A 19,555-nucleotide genomic window follows, 5' to 3' on the forward strand; every position below is an offset into this window, starting at 1 on the left:
CTAAAAGAACAATCGACACTCTATTTTACAAAAAATGCCAGTTTTCGTATCCCCTGTTTGTTTTTTACTAATGATCGTTACGGAAGTGAGGTTGCATGCATGGTATTTTTGACCCTTTTTCTGGACTGGCAGCCTGTGATTTTTTTAGTATGTGTTTGTGGGAATGGAGATAGTGATCATGAGCAAAGTAGACTGCCCGTGCGCCAGTTCAATCTCTCACAACAAGCTCAAAAAATCTGAACGTTGTTGCTAAAACCAAGTTCGGCATATCATGTCGTGAAAATGAATCATGGGCAAGCCCCTAGAGATAAGAGGCAATAGATCAGGGATCGAGTTCCTGTGATCATACGATGCTCTCCAATGTGATCAGGACCTTCTATAATGGGGGAAAAAATGTGGTGCAAACACCAAACAAAAAAAACATACTTTCCTCTCTTGGAAAGGAACTTATTCTATGTTAAGCAATGCACCTTTTCGGTTCATGCGGAGGACCGTCATGTCCCTTCCAATAGTAGTTTTTAAATGACCTGTTATCAAAACAAAGTTGAACGTAGGCATGTTGCTTTTTGTAACCGCATCTCGAAATGGTTCCAAAGGGGATGGGAGCCATGGTTTTAGCCAGGAGGAGGGGGCTCCAGAGAAAAGAGTAACATCAGTCCTTCGTCGCTGTATGTTGCTTTGCTTCCTTGGAACATGTTGACCTTTCCATAACTTTGTAGTTTTAGCTTGTCACAGAGGGGAAAACGGAAACAAAACATTTCAAACAGGACATATAATACAATCCCTTTCCAAACAACAACAGGATGTAGTTGCTATCTAATTAGTCCCAGCCCTATGAGACAAGTGTAATAATGTGAAGTTAGAATTTTGTTTAACAAGAACATCATGTGGTTCCTTTAATAAACTTCAGTTATAATTAAATTTTTTTATTAAGGGGAAAAAAATCTACCTTGGTAATGTTGTAGTGAGCCCTTTTACATTAGGACCTACTATTACGGTTTACAGTTAACAAAACAGAGCCCAAACGAAATTTAAATTAATTACTATTTATTTACTATAAAAATAACAAGCAACCACTCAAATTAAAAAAAAAATGCACATAATATAGTTTTCAAATTAACTTCTAAATTCCAAAAATTCTATTTGTTGTTGAAATTTAATTTACACGTGCCTCTCAGAACTCGTTTATAAACAGATTTACTTAAACATTAAATAAATTAGGACATCACTGAACAGGTGAGTGAGTGAAGAAACATTAGAAAGAGTAGTAGCCTAATCTTTGCAAAATGACGTGCCGTTTTACAATGTATTTATTGAGTACATAGACGAACCAAACGGTTACCGCAAAATTTTTGGGTACCCAAGTTACAAAAATCCGTGACCGTTACAACCATAAATTGATAACAATTTAAAATGTTTTCTTGGAGCATCAATCAGCATATGATAATGATGCTGAAAGGAGCATGTGACACGGAAGACCCTAAATAATGACTGCTGAAAAAATTATTCCGCTTTTTAATACATTATAGGGAAATTACTTTTTAAAATATATTAAAAATAGAAAACAGTTCTTAACAGTTGTAATAATACTTCACACATTACTGTTTTTTTTTTTAATGTATTTCTGACCACATATAAAAGCAGCCTGGTGAGTTTAAGAAAGTTCTTTCAAAACATTAGGAAAATCGTACTCTTCCAAAACCAAACTTCTGACAGTAAATGACTCAAAAGTGTCTTCAAAGGCCTACTACACTGGAAAATACTCACCTCACTCTCTTCTAGCTGGTTTGTTTTTGAAAATGCAAAGGTTTGATCAAGCCTCTCTTTCAAAAATAGCCTCACTGTAGAAACCCAGTACAATCCCTCCGCTCAATATTCTGCCACTGTGATGGCATGAAAATCTCTTTCACCTCACACTCCTATTAGTATTTCTTGAACGGTTCCTCGTTTCCCATACATCTGCAACTCAAACAGTCTGATTCCCTGATCTTTTCGCGTGCTGAGTCACAAATTATCCATCTGTATCCCAAATATTTATATCTGTATCCATCTTATCCAAAAAAAAAGGAAAAGTCATTTCTCAAAAATGTCTGGTTCTTTTTCTTTCCTTAATATAATATATTATTTGACAGGTTGTAAATATGTTACATGAAAGTGTACAATGTGGCTTACAGAACTCAAATCATTTAACAGCAATAAGATGTAAAATATTGAGTATTATTACAATTAGTAAATGTGGAGGGTAAGGTAAATGAAGCATTATATTCAAACCTAAAAACTACAGAAGGAAAAAAACCTCTAAAGCAAAAAATACACTTGCCATTCCACAAATACACTGCATAAGCAAGGCATAAACAAACCCCAAAAAAATAAATAAAAAACAGGGATACCATTTTTTACGATTCATATTGGTGACGTCACAAATTTAATGGTCATAAACTATTGGAAAAGACATTAAAAAAGCTATTTCCCCTAGATGGTCTATTTTTTCTAGAACACTTTTAAATGTAGACTTCATTGAGACAAAAATTAACAGTGAGTTATTTTATAAATAATTCTGCACCAACACTTCTAACTATTATATCATGCACATTTTGACAACAAATAACTATTAGCTGACAGCGAACTACGAGTAGTTTTTTGCACTAGAGTTTGTCATCATCAGTGTTTTGGTGGGTGGTTCATTAGCGACGAGAAAAACGTCAGCACAGCGAACCACGCCGGATCCTCCGTTTATCATGCACGTGCATTATCTAACTGTAACTTTGGGAAAGATTCAGTAGAGTCTCTTACTTGGGTTGCATTTATATTGTTATATAAATCGCTCACACTAAATACTTTAATGTTCAAATTCTGTCCCAATTTTGTTTTAACTTCCAGCATTCGCTGGAGGTACTGCACCGGAAAGAACGTCCGCGTCATACCCCCCTACCGATTAAATCACGTGATATACAGTACTTTACTTTCCTATGGTTACATTGAACAAACGTGTCTGGTCTAACCAAGACCCACATTGATATAAATACAGTGAGTAGCTAGGAAATCCATGAAAAACAAACAAACAAACAAAACCATTATGCTATGTCTGCGAGTGGAAATATGGAGCCCCGTTTTACGTTTAAGGTGTTAAAAGTTAATGTTAAAAGTGAGAACAACAACCACAATAAAATAAAAGGGAGGCATTTTACATTTACTCTCGTATTGCTATGAAAAAAATACAACAATAAAAACAACTATACAGTATATGTAAAATAACATTAAGTGTTAGAATCACAATTTTAATTATAAAACTTAACAGTAAACAAATTGTGGATAACTATTCAGGAAATATGGACACCCATCACTAGGGCCATATTTAACTAAACAGAGTTTGCAAAGAGGACCATTTCAAAAGTGCAAGATTTTGTTCACTATTGTGAAGAAGACAAATACAGTGTTAGCCAAATATACTGGAGACTACAAAGACATTGTCATCCTAAACAGTCACAGATTATTTCCATTATAACAGATTATTTTCAGTTCATGTGTATTACCTGAATAAGGCTGAAATGGTCAGATGTATTTATTTATATCATTAATCCACTTAAGTTAGTAGTGTGCACAAAAAGACAATGAATGAAAAACAGAATGAAGAATGAAGAACTTGATGTCTAGCCAGACTTTCTCACATTTTCATAATCATTGTCGGTGCTGTTTGCATACGTCTCATCTGCTTGTGCAGCACTGTTCACATAAATTGCAACCTTATTTTCAGGCCTATTGATGTGAACTGAATTGAAAAACAGTCCTGCCCAAAAAATACAATTAAAATAAATAAATAAATGATGCTTATAATACTCCTACTAATAAAAGTAATTCCAGGTATGTCATATCAATATAGATATATATATATAATATATATATATATATATATATATATATATATATATATATATATATATATATATAATCATATTATATATATATATTATATATGTTTTTATATACTCACTTTTTCCCTTTGGATATATTTTTCTGAACTCATGATCATTCTCTGCAGCAGAAAGGGGAATAACTATTAAAAACCTACTATTTGTATAAAACACAAAAAGAAATACTCATTAAACCTACCATAGATGATTTGATCTTTTCTGGCCTCTTGAACTGTCATCACAAGAGAGAGAGAAAGACAATGTTTGAAACAGGATCTTTTAAAACTTGAAACAGACAGATTTGATTCATGAGACCATTTGCTCTTGAAAATGGTCACATGCATTGTATCATAACTGTGCGATATACTGTAATATATAAATAAAAGCGCTTACCCTGCTGGATGTTTGCATAATGTGATTGATCTGATGTTTCTGATAGAAAGAGATTAAGTTACTGTATTAGGCATGCTAACCTTGCATATTTAGAATTTATTCATAATTGATCTGATAAACTTACTGTTTTCGTTTAAACACACAATGCAACATGCAGTGACCATGAAGAGAAGAAAAATAATAAAAGTTGCACCTCTCCCCCCCTCCTGCTCTATTAAAGGGCCAAAAAAGACATCACTGTGTGTCCTGAGCTTTTCTGATTCACCTTATTTCAAATTCTTCTGCCTTTCAAACAGAACATTTGTAATGTGTAGAAAAGAATAACAAATTAACAAAAATAAAAAACAGACAGTAGATCTCATTTAAACTTGAGACACAGTATAACTTTCTAATTAAATAGTAAAGTATTTAAAAAGTATAAGTAATTAAATAGTGGCCAGGACACAAAAAAAAAAACATTATATATACAAAAACTACGGTATGTACTTTACGTGTGTGAACTCCAGTGTTCCTGACGATTAATGCTATAGTTAAAGTCTTCAACATTTCACAGTGATAAGACCCACATGCCACTGCACACATTATAGAGAAGGATGGAGTAGTTTATAGTTTATATAATTTGGAGGGATGCTCTGTTATCCCAAAACCTTTTCCTGCACTTCTAGGTTGTTCTCTAAAAGGTAAATACAGGTGCATGGTGTGACCATCTGCTACTGTGCCGTTCTCGGTCGGAAAACGATCCATTTCAAGACCAAGAGCACACTTTGCTCAACCTGAGAGGGAAAACCACAACAATGACACCTGATATTTCACCCGTTTCCGTATGCACTTTACAAGCGATCAAAACAAAAACAATGTTGCTCAATAATTATGTTTGCTGAGCTTCCTGCTGTTTGCTAACAGTGGTTAAGGAAACTTGTTAAATAATTATATGCTGCCTCAGATTACGAATATAATGTCATTTTATAGAATTTATATTAAAGTAGTAATTTCCAAAATGACTTAACAGAAACCACAAACACTGTTACATTCTGCTTGCTTAATCTCACTAAAGTTAGAGTTAAGTTACTCAAAATGGACTGATTCAACCAGAAATAACCAAAAATAAAACCTTACCATTTAGAGCTGAAACAGAAGAGTAAAAATACCCACAGTCCAACCACAGAAGGAAAGGAAATGTATTTTTTTTTTCAGACAAGCATTCAGCGAGTGCGTGTTGCTGCAAGCCTTGAAACAATTCATTCTAGCATTGTAATGGGGGAAAGTGGACAAGTGTTCTTCAGCCGTTACCTTTCCTGCTAACTCTATACCGACTTGGCCCAGTGTCTGAAGACCAGTTATATTGCTTAGGTTTGTTGTGTTTGTATGTTATGGTCTTACACTTTAACACAAACCCATTTTTTGTTTGAATTTTGTATTAAGTTGGCTTTTGAAAATTGAACTTAAACTTTTTAAAGAACAAACAGATATATGATTTTTACTAGGATGAAATGAAAAAGGTTATTTTATTTATTGAAATTTTTTTAGCAATATAGATCTTATCAAGCTGTTTTGCGTAAAGTATTCCAATTCTTTTGACCAAGTAAATCTTTTTAATATGAAGAAGTGGTGCAATTCGTACATGGTAAATCAATATTTTTATTTTTTTCGTTAAATATATAAGTTAATATGAAGTAAAAGCACCACAATTTCTGAGGATGAGATAAATACTCTGGGCTGTGGAGGTACATACAGATCATATACTTGCATCTTGTCCTTGTGGTTTATGGTGCAATATTTTAAAAGGCCTCACTGCCCTCTAGTGGCCTCACAGATGCAGATATTTAAAGGGCGGCATATGAGGGGTTGCCCGTAAAAAAAAACATTATTTGTGTATTTTGTGTAATGCAATTGGGGGGGGCATTTATGCGGGTTTAAGGTTCAATAAACACCATATTTTCCACATAAATGTACATTATTGATTACATTCTATGCTCTGCCTTTCTGAAACATGTTGATTTTTACAAAAGCTCATCGTTTCTGAAAAGCAGAGCGGTGCTCTGATTGGCCAAACAAGCTGTCCAGTGTGTGTGTGATTGGCTGAATACCTCAGAGCGTGTGTGACGGTCCATGTTAGCCTCAGGAACATACGTGAAGTCCCGGCGCTACAAGACAAAAAACAATAAAACCCATTAATGACCCCCATTTGTTAGCATCCAGTGGGCACATCGAATACGGATTATAATGACTTATACTGTTCCTTTTTTTACGCCTTGGTTTGATTATCGCGCGGGTGTAAACTTAAAACCATGTTCTGCCTCCGGAGGCAGAGTTGAGGTGAGGAAGACTTGCTGACTATGGCGGCGCTGGAGGATGGCAAAGTCGGGGCACATCGGGGGTCTATTACTTGGTTGTCGTTACCAAGTGTTGTAACCTTTCACTTCATTTCCTGTATTGTAGTAGCATATGTGTTTGTATGAATGTCTTACATGTCATTATGGGTTTGTTCAGCAGAGTTATCCTTATCCAGACTCCACGTGTCCATGTTTATAGGAAAACACACAGTGATCAGACCGGGAAAGCAGCATCGCCTCCTCCTATGCTGCTATAACAAAACAAAATAATTCCAAGGCAATAATTAGGAAATATTACATATGGTATATATTGACAATACAACACATATAAAATATTTTAATAATGTAATGTGTCAAGGGAGGTACAGAGATCTACTCTAATGAGATGATATGTCGGGCTGGAACACCAGGATTTAAAAAAAGGTTGTTAAAGGGTTCTAAGGGCACACAGGCTACAAAAGATCCACACCTACAAAGGAGTAAGCTACGGGGTGTGGGTAACATCAAGCCGGTAGTATTTGAAAACAATGTGTGTGGAGAGGCCCAGCTGCAGCGGCACAAATGTTCCTGCATGGAAAGGGGCCACATGGCCGCAATCCATTTGATTCCTATGCCAGAGAGATGGCTTCACGAGCCAAAGAGAGAGGGCATTACTTAGAAATGGATTTTTTCCCCAATGTTCAGGGGGCCCATTAGATGGAAGAGCTGCTCACTCCTCCTGAAAGTGGGCTTGTCTTGGGAAAGCACAAACAGGGACCTAAAGCATTTAGTCTCTGATCCTCTGCAGAGGAGGGTGAAAAGCAGAAGCTCAAACACTTTATGCTTGAAAGAAGCATTCTGGCATAAAGGAGCATTTGGTCTATGATTTTATGCACGCATCTACAATGCTAGGGAAAATTAGGGGATGAGGATGAAGAGGGGAGGAGCCGGTGCACATCACCTGACATTTTTTGGCGTGAAAGCCAAGGCCAGGAGCGGAGCTGTCTTGAACGACAGAGGCTTATGTGAGATATCTCCCTGGGGGCTCAAAGGGCTGCTGAGACAGGGACACTTATTACCTATGAATTCTATGGAGAACTTCTCATTCTGAAAGACTACCCTTTTAGTGACTGGAAGGGAATGACGAGTGCCCTTCATAAATCTTTGAAAAAGACGAGGGTGTGTCTTTTACGTTACAGGTCGGCCTTTTTACGGAAGTCACGGTTCATGAAAAATCACAGCTACTTTAAGCAGGCTGTGTGCATTTTACTGTAGATAGATGTTGAAAACTCTATGGTAGTTAAATACCATAGACTGTTATCATGAAAAAAAAACAGGAAATTTCAGTGTGTGACCATATGGGCCCTTTAATGCTGTGTGCCAACAGTTGTACACTGAAACAGCTACGGGCTGTTGAGTATGAGGTCAGCACTGAGGATGTGATGATGAGTCTTGTTGGAAAGCCAACGTTTTTTTTGGTTTAACAGGAGCAAAGAAGACAAAGTTCCTTAACTTTAGTAAAGGAAAACAGTCTCCTCTTGGTTTATCGAACCCTTGACCTTCTTCTTTACAAATTCCTTGATTTTTTACTTCCAATCAGTGGAACGTTTGTTTTGATCCTCTCCCCTGACTTTAAAAAAAAGAGAAGAAGCATAGATTCGCACCGGAGGACTTGGTGCAACCCCCGGAGCTGTGTGAGGACCACTTTTTTATTTCTATGTCTGGGCTATTTTATTTAACTTCTTTTGGACTGATGCATGTACACACCCGCCTGAGTGGCATTAAACAGCTTGAAAGATCACAGGTAATTTTTTTCATATAACTGACTGATTCGTCTGACAGAAGAACGATATATACAACCTAGTATCACTTGAGGGTGTGAGTCATTATGGGCTCATTTTGAATTTTGGTGTGAACTAACTCTAAAGTGAAGTCACAAAACCATCGAGGCTGATGAGGTAAATTCCAGCGATCTTGAGAAGCAAATATCAGCTGAGGGAAAGGTAGACCCAAAAGCCTCAGTTGAGCAGGTAAGGTAAAAACACAGCGGGGAAATTAAGTATTTGACACAGCGTTTTTATCAGTATGGGTTTTTTCTAAGTGGGCTATTGACATTTTCCACCAGATGTAGCCATCAAGGCAAATATTGAATTCATACGAAGAATCAGAACACTTAAGTATACAAGTTGAGTCATAAAGTGAGTTCGGGCCCATTTGTCTTCCCCCCCCAAACCCCGCCACAAATGGTCTTTTAATCTTGAAGGCTCCCTTGGGCCTCTCTTTATGAACTTTGGATCTTCAGTTCTCCCATAGATTTTCTCTTGGGATTTAGGTTAAGGTGCAATGACTGGGACATTCAAGCAACTGTATTTTCTTTCTTTGAAAACCACTTCCATTGTTACTTGGCCTTGGGTTTGGGATCTATTTGTCTTGCTGACATGTCCACCCGCTTTTCATTTTCGAGCATTCTGGTTAGAGGGCATTCAGATTTTTTAGCCAGAAGGTACGGGGACATTTCTCCATTAATCCTGCACGTTCAATGTAATATGAAAGTCTGCAGGAATCCTTGCTGAAACGCAGAAGCCAAAACCATTAACTGTTGGTATGGTGTTCTTGGAGTGGTGCGGAAAGTGCCATTTTTCTTCTCCAAACATCGGTGTGTAGAATGACTGCCGAAAAGTTCACTTTTGAATTTCATAATCACCATTACTATGAGTCTCCCAAATTAATCCACAGGCTTCTCCACAATTGCTCTTTCGCAACACTTTAACCGAGCCTCAACAGGCTTTTTGTTCAGCAATGCGAGTCTTGCGTGGGTGAGAGTGCATGGATGCACATGGTGGTTCAGTGCAATTGCTTTAAGTTTTCTTTGAAACAATAGTACTGTACTGCTGATGCTAAGGCTCTTCCTGAAGTGGGTCTTGGGCGAACTCAAGGATATTCTGTGAATACTCGGACAGGGATCTTACGTGGAGACACATGATCATGGGCGGTTTTACGGTTGAATTGATTGCTTCTTTCCAATTCCGGATAATGGGCACAACAGTTGCTCCACAGGAACATTCAGACTGTCTGGAAATTGCACCCTTTACACATTCCCATCAAACATGCATGTTCAACGCATACCCCCCTCCCTAGTCACAAAGATCTTTAGAGGAGTTCTTGTCGCTTTTACCAGTCATCGGTCTTTTACTGGGTGCCTATGCACCGGTAATGAGAAGCCTGTATAGGCCATTCACTTAGGACTAAAGCCAAGTGATATAAATAGTACTGAGAGGTGGCCGGCTTTTTCTCTCCAATACTGACAGATTTCCAGGTGATCTATGGCTTTCCTATGCAATTTTGCAACTTATCTTCATGTGGTCAATACTTATTCCCTCATGTCATTTCACTTTATTTATTATGACTCAACTTGTAGACTGAAATGTTCCGGATATCTTTGTATGAATGCAATCACATTTGGCTTGATGGCTTAATCTGGGTGAAATTTTGGGTCAATAGCCACTTCGAAAGCCCCTTTACTGATAAAAAATGCTGATGTGTCAAATACTTATTTTTCCCCCGCTGTAAAGTGGGACAATGGAAAGTATTTTTGACCATTGCATGCATGTCAACCTGTTTTTGTTTTTTTTTTGGGACTCCCAAGACCAAAATATCTGAAACATTTCCAGGACCCATAATAGGGGCACTTTAATTCTGTTGTGTCCTGTTATTGTAGAAGCTGATCTGACCATTTACTATGATCTCTACAATGTAGTCAACCGTTTTATTATTAAAGGGATAGTTTCACCCAAAAAATAAAAATTGTCATTAATTACTCACCCTCAAGTCGTTTCCAAATCCTGTAGACTTTTGTTTATCTTCAAAACACAAATTAAGATATTTTTTGCATTCTGAAAGCTCTTGACCGCTCCTCCCATAAGACAGCAAGGGTACTTACCACGATCAAGGTCCGAAACGTAATAAAGACAGCAGTAAAATAGTCCATGTGACATCAGTAGTTCAACCTAATGTTTACGAAGCTACAAAAATACTTTTTGTGTGCAAAAAGAAAACCAATAACCATGGAGCTTGAACTCCATTTTGGAGAGTACTCATGACGCATGCGCGCACTTCGCTTCGTGTAAACAACGCCATGCGCATTGCGCTGCTGCTTACGTCAACACGGACATGCGTCAGCCCGCACATGCGTCGTGATTACTCCCAAAATAGGGGGCAGCGCACAGCAGAAGAGTGGATGGAGGAGAGGAGAAGCATGTGAAACAAAGTTTTTTTTTTTTGTGCACAATTATTCTGTAGCTTCTGAAAATTACAGTTGAACTACTGATGTCAAATTTTACTATTTTACTGATGTCCTTACTATGTTGCTGCGAACCCTTTTATTACCCTCATGTCATTCCAAAACCAGTCTGTGGAATCTTCTTTTTCAAAAATATCTTGGAATTTTCTGGTAGCTGATTGGAAAGAACACAGTATGGAGAGATAGAGCGCTGTTTGTTTTTCAGAGAGGTGGGGCTCTGTTTACCTTTATTGATTGGTCTTGCACAGTTCTCATCCAGATTATAGCGGACGAGAGTGATACAAACACTGGTTTCAAAATCAGGGGAAAGTAACTTTTTTTCTCCAAGTTCTTGATTCAGAACAGACTAGAAAAAAAAAAGTGAACTATTGCAGAGCTGACTGCAAAATATACTGACGTGATGAGCAATTTTAATTTTCTTTAAGATTCAAGTTTCACCATTTTGTCATGCCATTGTAAACACTTGACCTCTGTTTTAAACAGGATGAATATAACATTGATGCTGAAAATTACAAGAAAAAGGAAAATATCCAAATATCGAGCTCTACACAATCATCTTTGTTAGACAACTGAAGAAAATGAATCCATCATATTAAAGTAAAGATCAGAATGGGTGGTGTTATTCAAACAAAGCAGGAAGCACATGAAGTGGGGGAAAAGCAGGATCAAGAGATGTCTTCAGATATCATGGAAGGGAACTCCATTAGCTTTTATCACGTTGAACTATTTCTGCAAGTAACTAAAACTGAGCTTATTCACTTTCAGAGTGCGAGTTGCTGAGATAAATGGTACCGATTTATAAGATTAATCCAAGTGGGGGAAAAAAAACAAAAAAAACATTTCCTTAAATTGAAAATGCAGATGGAGTAAGAGACTGAAACATGACTATATCTGAAAGCAATTCCAGACCTCTGCATGACACTGAATAACTTAGATTGTAGGTAGTATGATCTTAAGCTTCTCAAAATTACTAAGATAAAAAGTGCAACAATGGTGCAGAGATGCATCAAGTTTGGTACTCCTCTTTTTATCTTTTGGATTTTTGCTTTGCAGTTGACAGAATATACCACGTTATACGTGCTCCTTTATTAGTAAAAGAGGGACTTAACAAGCATATTCACCCCAGAAACAAATTTTATTTGATACTCCATCCCAAAATGAAAATTTTGTCATTATTCACTTACCCCCATGTCGTTCCAAACCCATAAAAGCTTCGTTCGTCTTCAGAACACAATTTAAGATATTTTGGATGAAAACAGGGAGGCTTGAGACTGTCCCATAGACTTCCAAATAAATAACAGTGTCGAGGTCCAGGAAAGTATGAAAAGCATCGTCAGAATAGTCCATCTGCCATCAGTGATTCAACTGTAACGTTATAACGTTATGCTGCGCCGATGCGCTGTTTGCTTTCGAACCAAAGCGTAAAATACATTAAAAAAAAAACGTATATCCTTGTGGCGCGGCTGATACAAAGAAGAGTGTATGCCATCTGCGTACTGCTCCAGAATTCCCAAAATGGCATGCTATGCTGATTTGGAGAGACACAGAGGAGAGGAATTGTTGAAAAAAGTCGTTATTTTTGTTTTCTTCGTGTACAAAAAATATTCTCGTCGCTTCATAACGTTATGGTTGAATCACTGATGGCAGATGGACTATTCTGACGATGCTTTTCATACTTTGCTGGACCTTGACACTGTTATTTATTTGGCAGTATATGGGACAGTCTCAAGCCTCCCTGTTTTCATCCAAAATATATTAGTAACGAAGCTTTTACGTGTTTGGAATGACATGGGGGTAAGTGATTAATGACAAATTTTTAATTTTGGGATGAAGTAACCCTTTAACTTCAAAAAGCAAAAGGGTTACTGGGGAAGGGTGGTGGACCTTGCACAACCTTTAAGAAAAGCCCCTGAGAGAACAGTTAGAACCCACAAAATAAAGATGGACTAACTCGTGTCAAACTGTCAGCCATTCAAACCCTAGGGCCAAAACGCTCTGAACAGATCTGCAACAGGCCACTACTGAAGACTAGAATCAAGCTGAAAAGAAAAAGCTCTGAACAGATCCAAAAACAGAAAGAAACAGAAGATGTCTGAAGTTTCAAGGTGAATCAGACAAGCTTTCTACACCAGAAAAGCTGATGTCCTGCCCTCCTAAAACAGTTGATGAATGATTGTGACTTCCTTCCCTTCCTTAAGTAACAGGGCAGAGAAAACATCTCAAAATCTCAACAAACCTGCTGCACAAACAGGGTCCGCATCTGGAGGGACTAAGGTAATAAAGTCCTTTTTGCGTTTCATTTGGAGTAGTTTCTATTAGACCATTACTTTCAGGAGTAGGAAGCTCAATGCTCTTCACCCGATGGACCACAAAATCTCCACAGTGTCTTGTTCCATCCACCAATCCATCCAACTGGGATAAATTTAAAAAGCAATGGTTAAAATGCAGAAAAGAAAACAAGTTAAAGGGAAAACACTGCAAAAAGTTTACTCTATTTACATACATTGATTTTTTCCTTTTTTAAAGAAAACAAAAATCTTTACAGAAACATTTTCAACAAACAAGTCTCTTTACAAGTTCTTCATCCTTTTGACTTTCATGTCTCTATTCACTTGGGATTTATCTAGTTCTCGTCCCCAAAACAGGCCAAAAATCAAAGCATCGTATTCAATCCTGAAAATCAGTGGCTCTCTGCAATGCTCTCTCTGATGACCGCCAGTGGGCACCAAAGTAGCACCAAACGTATGTCCTCCTTACCAGCGGAATCTCACTCTCAAATGGCAGTGAGTTGGATTCATATAGACAGTGAAAGAAGGGCGACGGTGAACAGAGTGGGGCTTGGATCACCTGCCTCAGTCATCGCTGTCTGAGAGGGTCTCGTACTGCTCTGACAGTAGCGGTGGCTCTCTCTCCCATGCACGCGTCATGGCCACGGGGCCAGAGGCGCCACCCTGTGGCTGCTGCTGGGACTGCATGGAGGGAGATGGGCTGGCCATGGAGGTGGGAGGGGTACTACTGAGCATGCGCATCGTCCAAGGGTTATAAGGGAACTGCATGGAACCTGAGGCAGGGGGAAAGCAGAGAAACAACCATTTTAATTTCTACCAATGTCACTAACAAAACAACTGCGCTGTACGAATAAACTTGAACTTCATCTAACAATCCACAATCAAGTCGCTCACCTGTGGATGATGGCCGGTCCTCCCAAGCCCAGGTGGGTGCCTGTGCTGTGGTAATCCCCTCCGAATGAACGGAGGACACAGAAGAGGGCCGCTCTCCGCGCAGAGTACCTGACCTGGTTTGGAGAACTTTGATTTCCTGCTGCGCTAGCTTTACTCTGCAGCTTCTGTTTTTCCTGCTGTGGAGGCAGAAAGATGGAGAAGGACGTTCAGCAGTGAGGTTTATGTCAACACAATTTGGTCTGGTCTTGAATGTAAAGATTCAGACTAGAGGAATCACAATATATTTAAAAAAAATTAATTTTGATATCTGTTAATGTTAATGCGTGCACATATGATAATATCGTAAATAATCCAGTGGCAGTAACTATCTGGTTGTTGCATCAGCATAGTAGGACGAGATAATGCACCTTATCACTGGTTGTCACCCGTTACAAAACAGAAAGACGACATCGACACAATTTGTAGTTCTTATTGCCGCTCAAAATCATGTTGGGCATGACAGACAAAAGCAAAACATGCACCTAAAAAATGTGCTTGCCAATGTGAGTTTTTTTAGCAAAAAAAAAAAAAATAAAGTCTGTAGGATGTGCCAATCAACAGCAAGTTATTTTTGGATACTTTCGTACAGTTACAAACTTTCTCATCCACCTCCCCTACACTCATTCTTTGAGTGTGATTCATTGGCCAATAAAGAGAAAAGATAGCATTTATTTATTTTAATTTCTATAGATATCGTGAAAATTTCATTATCATGAATGCTTTTAGCTGTGATAACTAGGGTTGGGAATCATTAGAAATGTTCCGGTTCCCGGTTCCGCCTAACGGTTCCGGTTCCGGTCCCATTAAAATCATTAAACAACTATTAAAAAAACAGCGGTAAGGAAAAATGCACAATACTCAAATACTCAATGCTCAATACTGTTTATTACTTACTGTCAACTTAATTTAAAGGTTGTCAATGTCAAAATTCATCATATATATTACAGTATACAAATTTTCTGGTTCCGATTCCATTTAAATAAACTATTGTGTTTTTTTTACTATTTTACCTTCACTGAATGTTGTGTTGCTGGAAGGTAGTAAGTAATGTTGAGAAATGCAAGTCCATCAATCAGCATGTGCTTCAAAGTTGATGTTTTTTTACACTATCAGTAACATTTTGCTTTTCAAGCAGGAATAAAGGTTGGCCAAATAGTCCCCTCGAGGGCTAAGACACTTGTACATTTCCCCAAATTAATGAAATATAAACTGTTATACTTATAACCATGTATACACACACTCCATAATTTTTTTTACTTTACAAATAATAATGCAGTCAGGAGATGCTGTGATGCAATGAGTGGTTTCCACATTTTTAAACATTTTAAAAATGCATGAAAATAAATATTTTCTATCACTTTGTTTATCACTCTTGAAATGACCTGTACAGTAAATAATCTAAACCCTCATACTTACATAACAATACAGTCTATTTATTTAGTGGTCCAAGTTAAAGTCAGTATGTATATTAATGACAATATGGGACAAACATAATGTAATTTTGTGGCGGCAGTTGCTGCACGCTGCTGGTACATGTACAGTCAGACAAAACGATGTGCACAGTTATCAAATGCGCGAGTGCAGTACAGTCATAGGAAACATGTATTCGGCAGTTAAAGACATGACGCGGCGCGCGTGTCTGTGGAGTGTGTGTCATTAGAAAAAATGTGCTCAGTAATTAAAGAGGCAGGGTGACGTTTCTGTTATTTGGTTTGTGACATCCTTTACGGGAAACGCAGAATCGTCAGAACACCAGCGCAAGTCTGCTCACAGCGCTTGGTCACATGTTGCATCTAGAACCGTTTTTGGAACCGAAAACTTAGAAATTGCTCACGGTTCGGTTCTTTTCAAAAAAAACAGAACCGGTCTGAATAAGAACCGGTTCTCGGTTCCCAACCCTAGTGATAACTAACAAAAATCTGATATTGTGACTGCTCTAATTCAGAGTGCTTATCCACTAAAGACCAGTATTATCTGTGTATTATCCACACACAGTTTAAAAAGACCAATACACTTTTTTTTTTCGTGGTAATTAGCAGACCCACAAAGCACTCTGCAGAAAGTTCAGCATGTTGGTATGCTTTTTTTCTGTTTTAGAGAAAATGTATGTTCGTTGATGTGAATTTAAAGTATGAACCTGTGTTAGGGGATGGGCTGGCCTCCTGTCGGCTGTCTGAAATACTGCCTGAAGTGTTTCCTGTCCCCAGCTGGGCTTGCTGCTGCTGCTGGTCCTCGTGCTTTTCCTCCATGTTCCCCATCAGAGCCTTCCTGATGATGTCCTCCAGACCCAGATTACTGGCTGGATCACTAAACGAGTGGTTTCTAGGGTTTACATTGCCTGTAAAGGATAAATCACATACACACATGCACCATATTGGAAACACTGAAAACCAGTTTAAGAAGTAGTTAAACTATGATATAAACCACAAAAAAATACATCAAATGATGCAAGTGTTGATGCAGTTACATGTTAAGTTGTGAAACTCACTTGATGTTGTTACTGCTGGGAGATTGAAGATCTCTGTGCCTGGCTGAGCGTTACCTGTTGAGGTCAGGAGCAAATGGGAAGGAGAAATAAGGTGCTAATCAGTTGGCAATTGTCTAAATTATGTTCATTGATGTGAATTTCATACTTCAGGTCATACTTAGAAGGGAGAGGTTATTATGTGAGTATAGAAGAGCATAAGTCTAAGTGGACGTCCATGACATGGGGAGTGCCACAAGGCTCAATTCTTGCACCGCTCTTGTTTAGCCTGTATATGCTCCCACTAAGCACAATAGCTGTGCATTTATTGAATGAGGGCTGTGCAATGTCCGGACTGATTGCACTATATTTATGTAAAATTATTTTCTATTCTTAACTGTTTTAAATTCATTTTCACTTAATTTACTTAAGGCCAGGAATCAAATAGGCCTACTCTTTCTAAAATTAACATTTTTATTTATAATTTTACTTATTGATAATGTGATTTTGTTTTTAATCCATTCTTCAAGTGTGAGGTGAAGCAGACACTTCTGTAGCTACCGTGCGCTGTTTTCTAAGCTCCGCACACATCTAAAGCGTGCACAGAGAGCCGCCTCATAGGCTGGTTCATGGACAAATACACACAAAATTATGTCAAAATATCCCCGTAAACATAGTTTTGTCACGTAAACGGTTGAGAAAGGAAATGTGTGTGTAACAGCCTACACTGGATTCGTCATCTAACATCAACCTTATCTGCCCGCTAAGGATGTTCATTTCGGTTTTAACTGACAATACTGTTACATTACAATTAAACAATAAAAAAATAAAATTAGAATGGATAAGTTAAAAATAACATTTGTTTTCCAGGGGATTCATTTTACATGCACAAATACCTGCATAAACAACAGAACAGGAGGATTTACATCACGTAACTGCTGCTTTTGGTCATGCAGAAGGAACCAATTTGTTTTTAATCGATACTTTTAGACAAATAACAAATATCTTATAGCTTGACTACAAGTTAAAAAAAAAAAAACAGCGCTACACATTAAGGAAATTAAACATATCATCATGAAATGTGTCTACTCAGGCAACAACACCAAAAATGAAAAACACTGGACCTTGTGAAAAATAGGCAAGACACATTGCTATGTGACATCAACATGCATTTATCATTCTTACAATCACCACCAGACTGTCCACCTACAAAATGAACGGGGTGTGGTAGGGGCGGGGCTCGAATACAGCCGTGGCCAAAAGTTTTGAGAATTACATAAATATTAGTTTTCAAAAAGTTTGCTGCTAAACTGCTTTTAGATCTTTGTTTCAGTTATTTCTGTGATGTACTGAAATATAATTGCAAGCACTTAATACGTTTCAAAGGCTTTTATCGACAATTACATGACATTTATGCAAAGAGTCAGTATTTGCAGTGTTGGCCCTTCTTTTTCAGGACCTCTGCAATTCGACTGGGCATGCTCTCAATCAACTTCTGGGCCAAATCCTGACTGATAGCAACCCATTCTTTCATAATAACTTCTTGGAGTTTGTCAGAATTAGTGGGTTTTTTGTTTGTTCACCCGCCTCTTGAGGATTGACCACAAGTTCTCAATGGGATTAAGATCTGGGGAGTTTTCCAGGCCATGGACACAAAATTTCAACATTCTGGTCCCCGAGCCACTTAGTTATCACTTTTGCCTTATGGCACGGTGCTCCATCGTGCTGGAAAATGCATTGTTCTTCACCAAACTGTTGTTGGGTTGTTGGAAGAAGTTGCTGTTGGAGGGTGTTTTGGTACCATTCTTTATTCATGGCTGTGTTTTTGGGGCAGAATTGTGAGTTAAGCCCACTCCCTTGGATGAGAAGCAACCCCACACATGAATGGTGTCAGGATGCTTTACTGTTGGCATGACACAGGACTGATGGTAGCGCTCACCATTTCTTCTCCGGACAAGCCTTTTTCCAGATGCCCCAAACAATCGGAAAGGGGCTTCATCGGAGAATATGACTTTGCCCCAGTCCTCAGCAGTCCATTCACTATACTTTCTGCAGAAGATCAATCTGTCCCTGATGTTTTTTTTGGAGAGAAGTGGCTTCTTTGCTGCCCTTCTTGACACCAGGCCATCTTCCAAAAGTCTTCGCCTCACTGTGCGTGCAAATGCGCTCACACCTGCCTGCTGCCATTCCTGAGCAAGCTCTGCACTGGTGGCACTCCGATCCTGCAGCTGAATCCTCTTTAGGAGATGATCCTGGCGCTTGCTGGACTTTCATGGACGCCCTGAAGCCTTCTTTACAAGAATTGAACCTCTTTCCTTGAAGTTCTTGATGAACCTATAAATTGTTGATTTAGGGGTGCAATCTTAGTAGCCACAATATCCTTGCCTGTGAAGCCATTTTTATGCAACGCAATGATGGCTGCACGCGTTTCTTTGCAGGTCACCATGGTTAACAATGGAAGAACAATGATTTCAAGCATCACCCTCTTTTTAAACATGTCAAGTCTGCCATTCTAACCCAATCAGCCTGACATAATGATCTCCAGCCTTGTGCTCGTCAACATTCTCACCTGAGTTAACAAGATGATTACTGAAATGATCTCAGCAGGTCCTTTAATGACGAAATGAAAGCAATGAAATGAGTGGAAGGATTTTTTGGGATTAAGTTAATTTTCATGGCAAAGAAGGACTATGCAATTCATCTGATCACTCTTCATAACATTCTGGAGTATATGCAAATTGCTATTATAAAAACTTAAGCAGCAACTTTTCCAATTTCCAATATTTATGTAATTCTCAAAACTTTTGGCCACGACTGTAGACGATATTATCAGATATAACAATATTTATTAAGGTGATTATCGATAAAATAATTTTTACATATCGCCCAGCCCTAATTACATAAATGTTCTTCATAGGAGGTAGAGCTTTTTCGCATTTGGCTCCCAAACTCTG

General features: G+C 38.2%; 1 protein-coding gene and 1 long non-coding RNA gene across 2 annotated transcripts in view; both read right to left on the reverse strand.

Moving 5' to 3' along the window:
* Positions 1 to 4,001: 4,001 nt before the first annotated feature.
* On the reverse strand, positions 4,002 to 4,433 carry LOC122145152. Its single transcript, XR_006160149.1, has 3 exons — positions 4,305 to 4,433; positions 4,111 to 4,143; positions 4,002 to 4,033 (listed from the first exon to the last, which is right to left on the reverse strand). It is a non-coding gene; the product is annotated as an uncharacterized LOC122145152 (long non-coding RNA).
* A 9,298-nt stretch (positions 4,434 to 13,731) lies between these two features.
* LOC109080767 (nuclear receptor corepressor 1-like) overlaps positions 13,732 to 19,555 on the reverse strand; it is an 86,229-nt gene continuing 80,405 nt past the window's right edge. Inside the window, 6 exon segments of the mRNA XM_042757369.1 lie at positions 13,732 to 13,977; positions 14,099 to 14,195; positions 14,197 to 14,271; positions 16,070 to 16,071; positions 16,275 to 16,475; positions 16,626 to 16,679. Coding sequence (XP_042613303.1) covers positions 13,769 to 13,977; positions 14,099 to 14,195; positions 14,197 to 14,271; positions 16,070 to 16,071; positions 16,275 to 16,475; positions 16,626 to 16,679 — 638 coding nt within the window. The 3' untranslated portion in view covers positions 13,732 to 13,768.

Source organism: Cyprinus carpio, chromosome A5, assembly GCF_018340385.1.
Source record: "Cyprinus carpio isolate SPL01 chromosome A5, ASM1834038v1, whole genome shotgun sequence".
Lineage (NCBI taxonomy): Eukaryota > Metazoa > Chordata > Actinopteri > Cypriniformes > Cyprinidae > Cyprinus > Cyprinus carpio.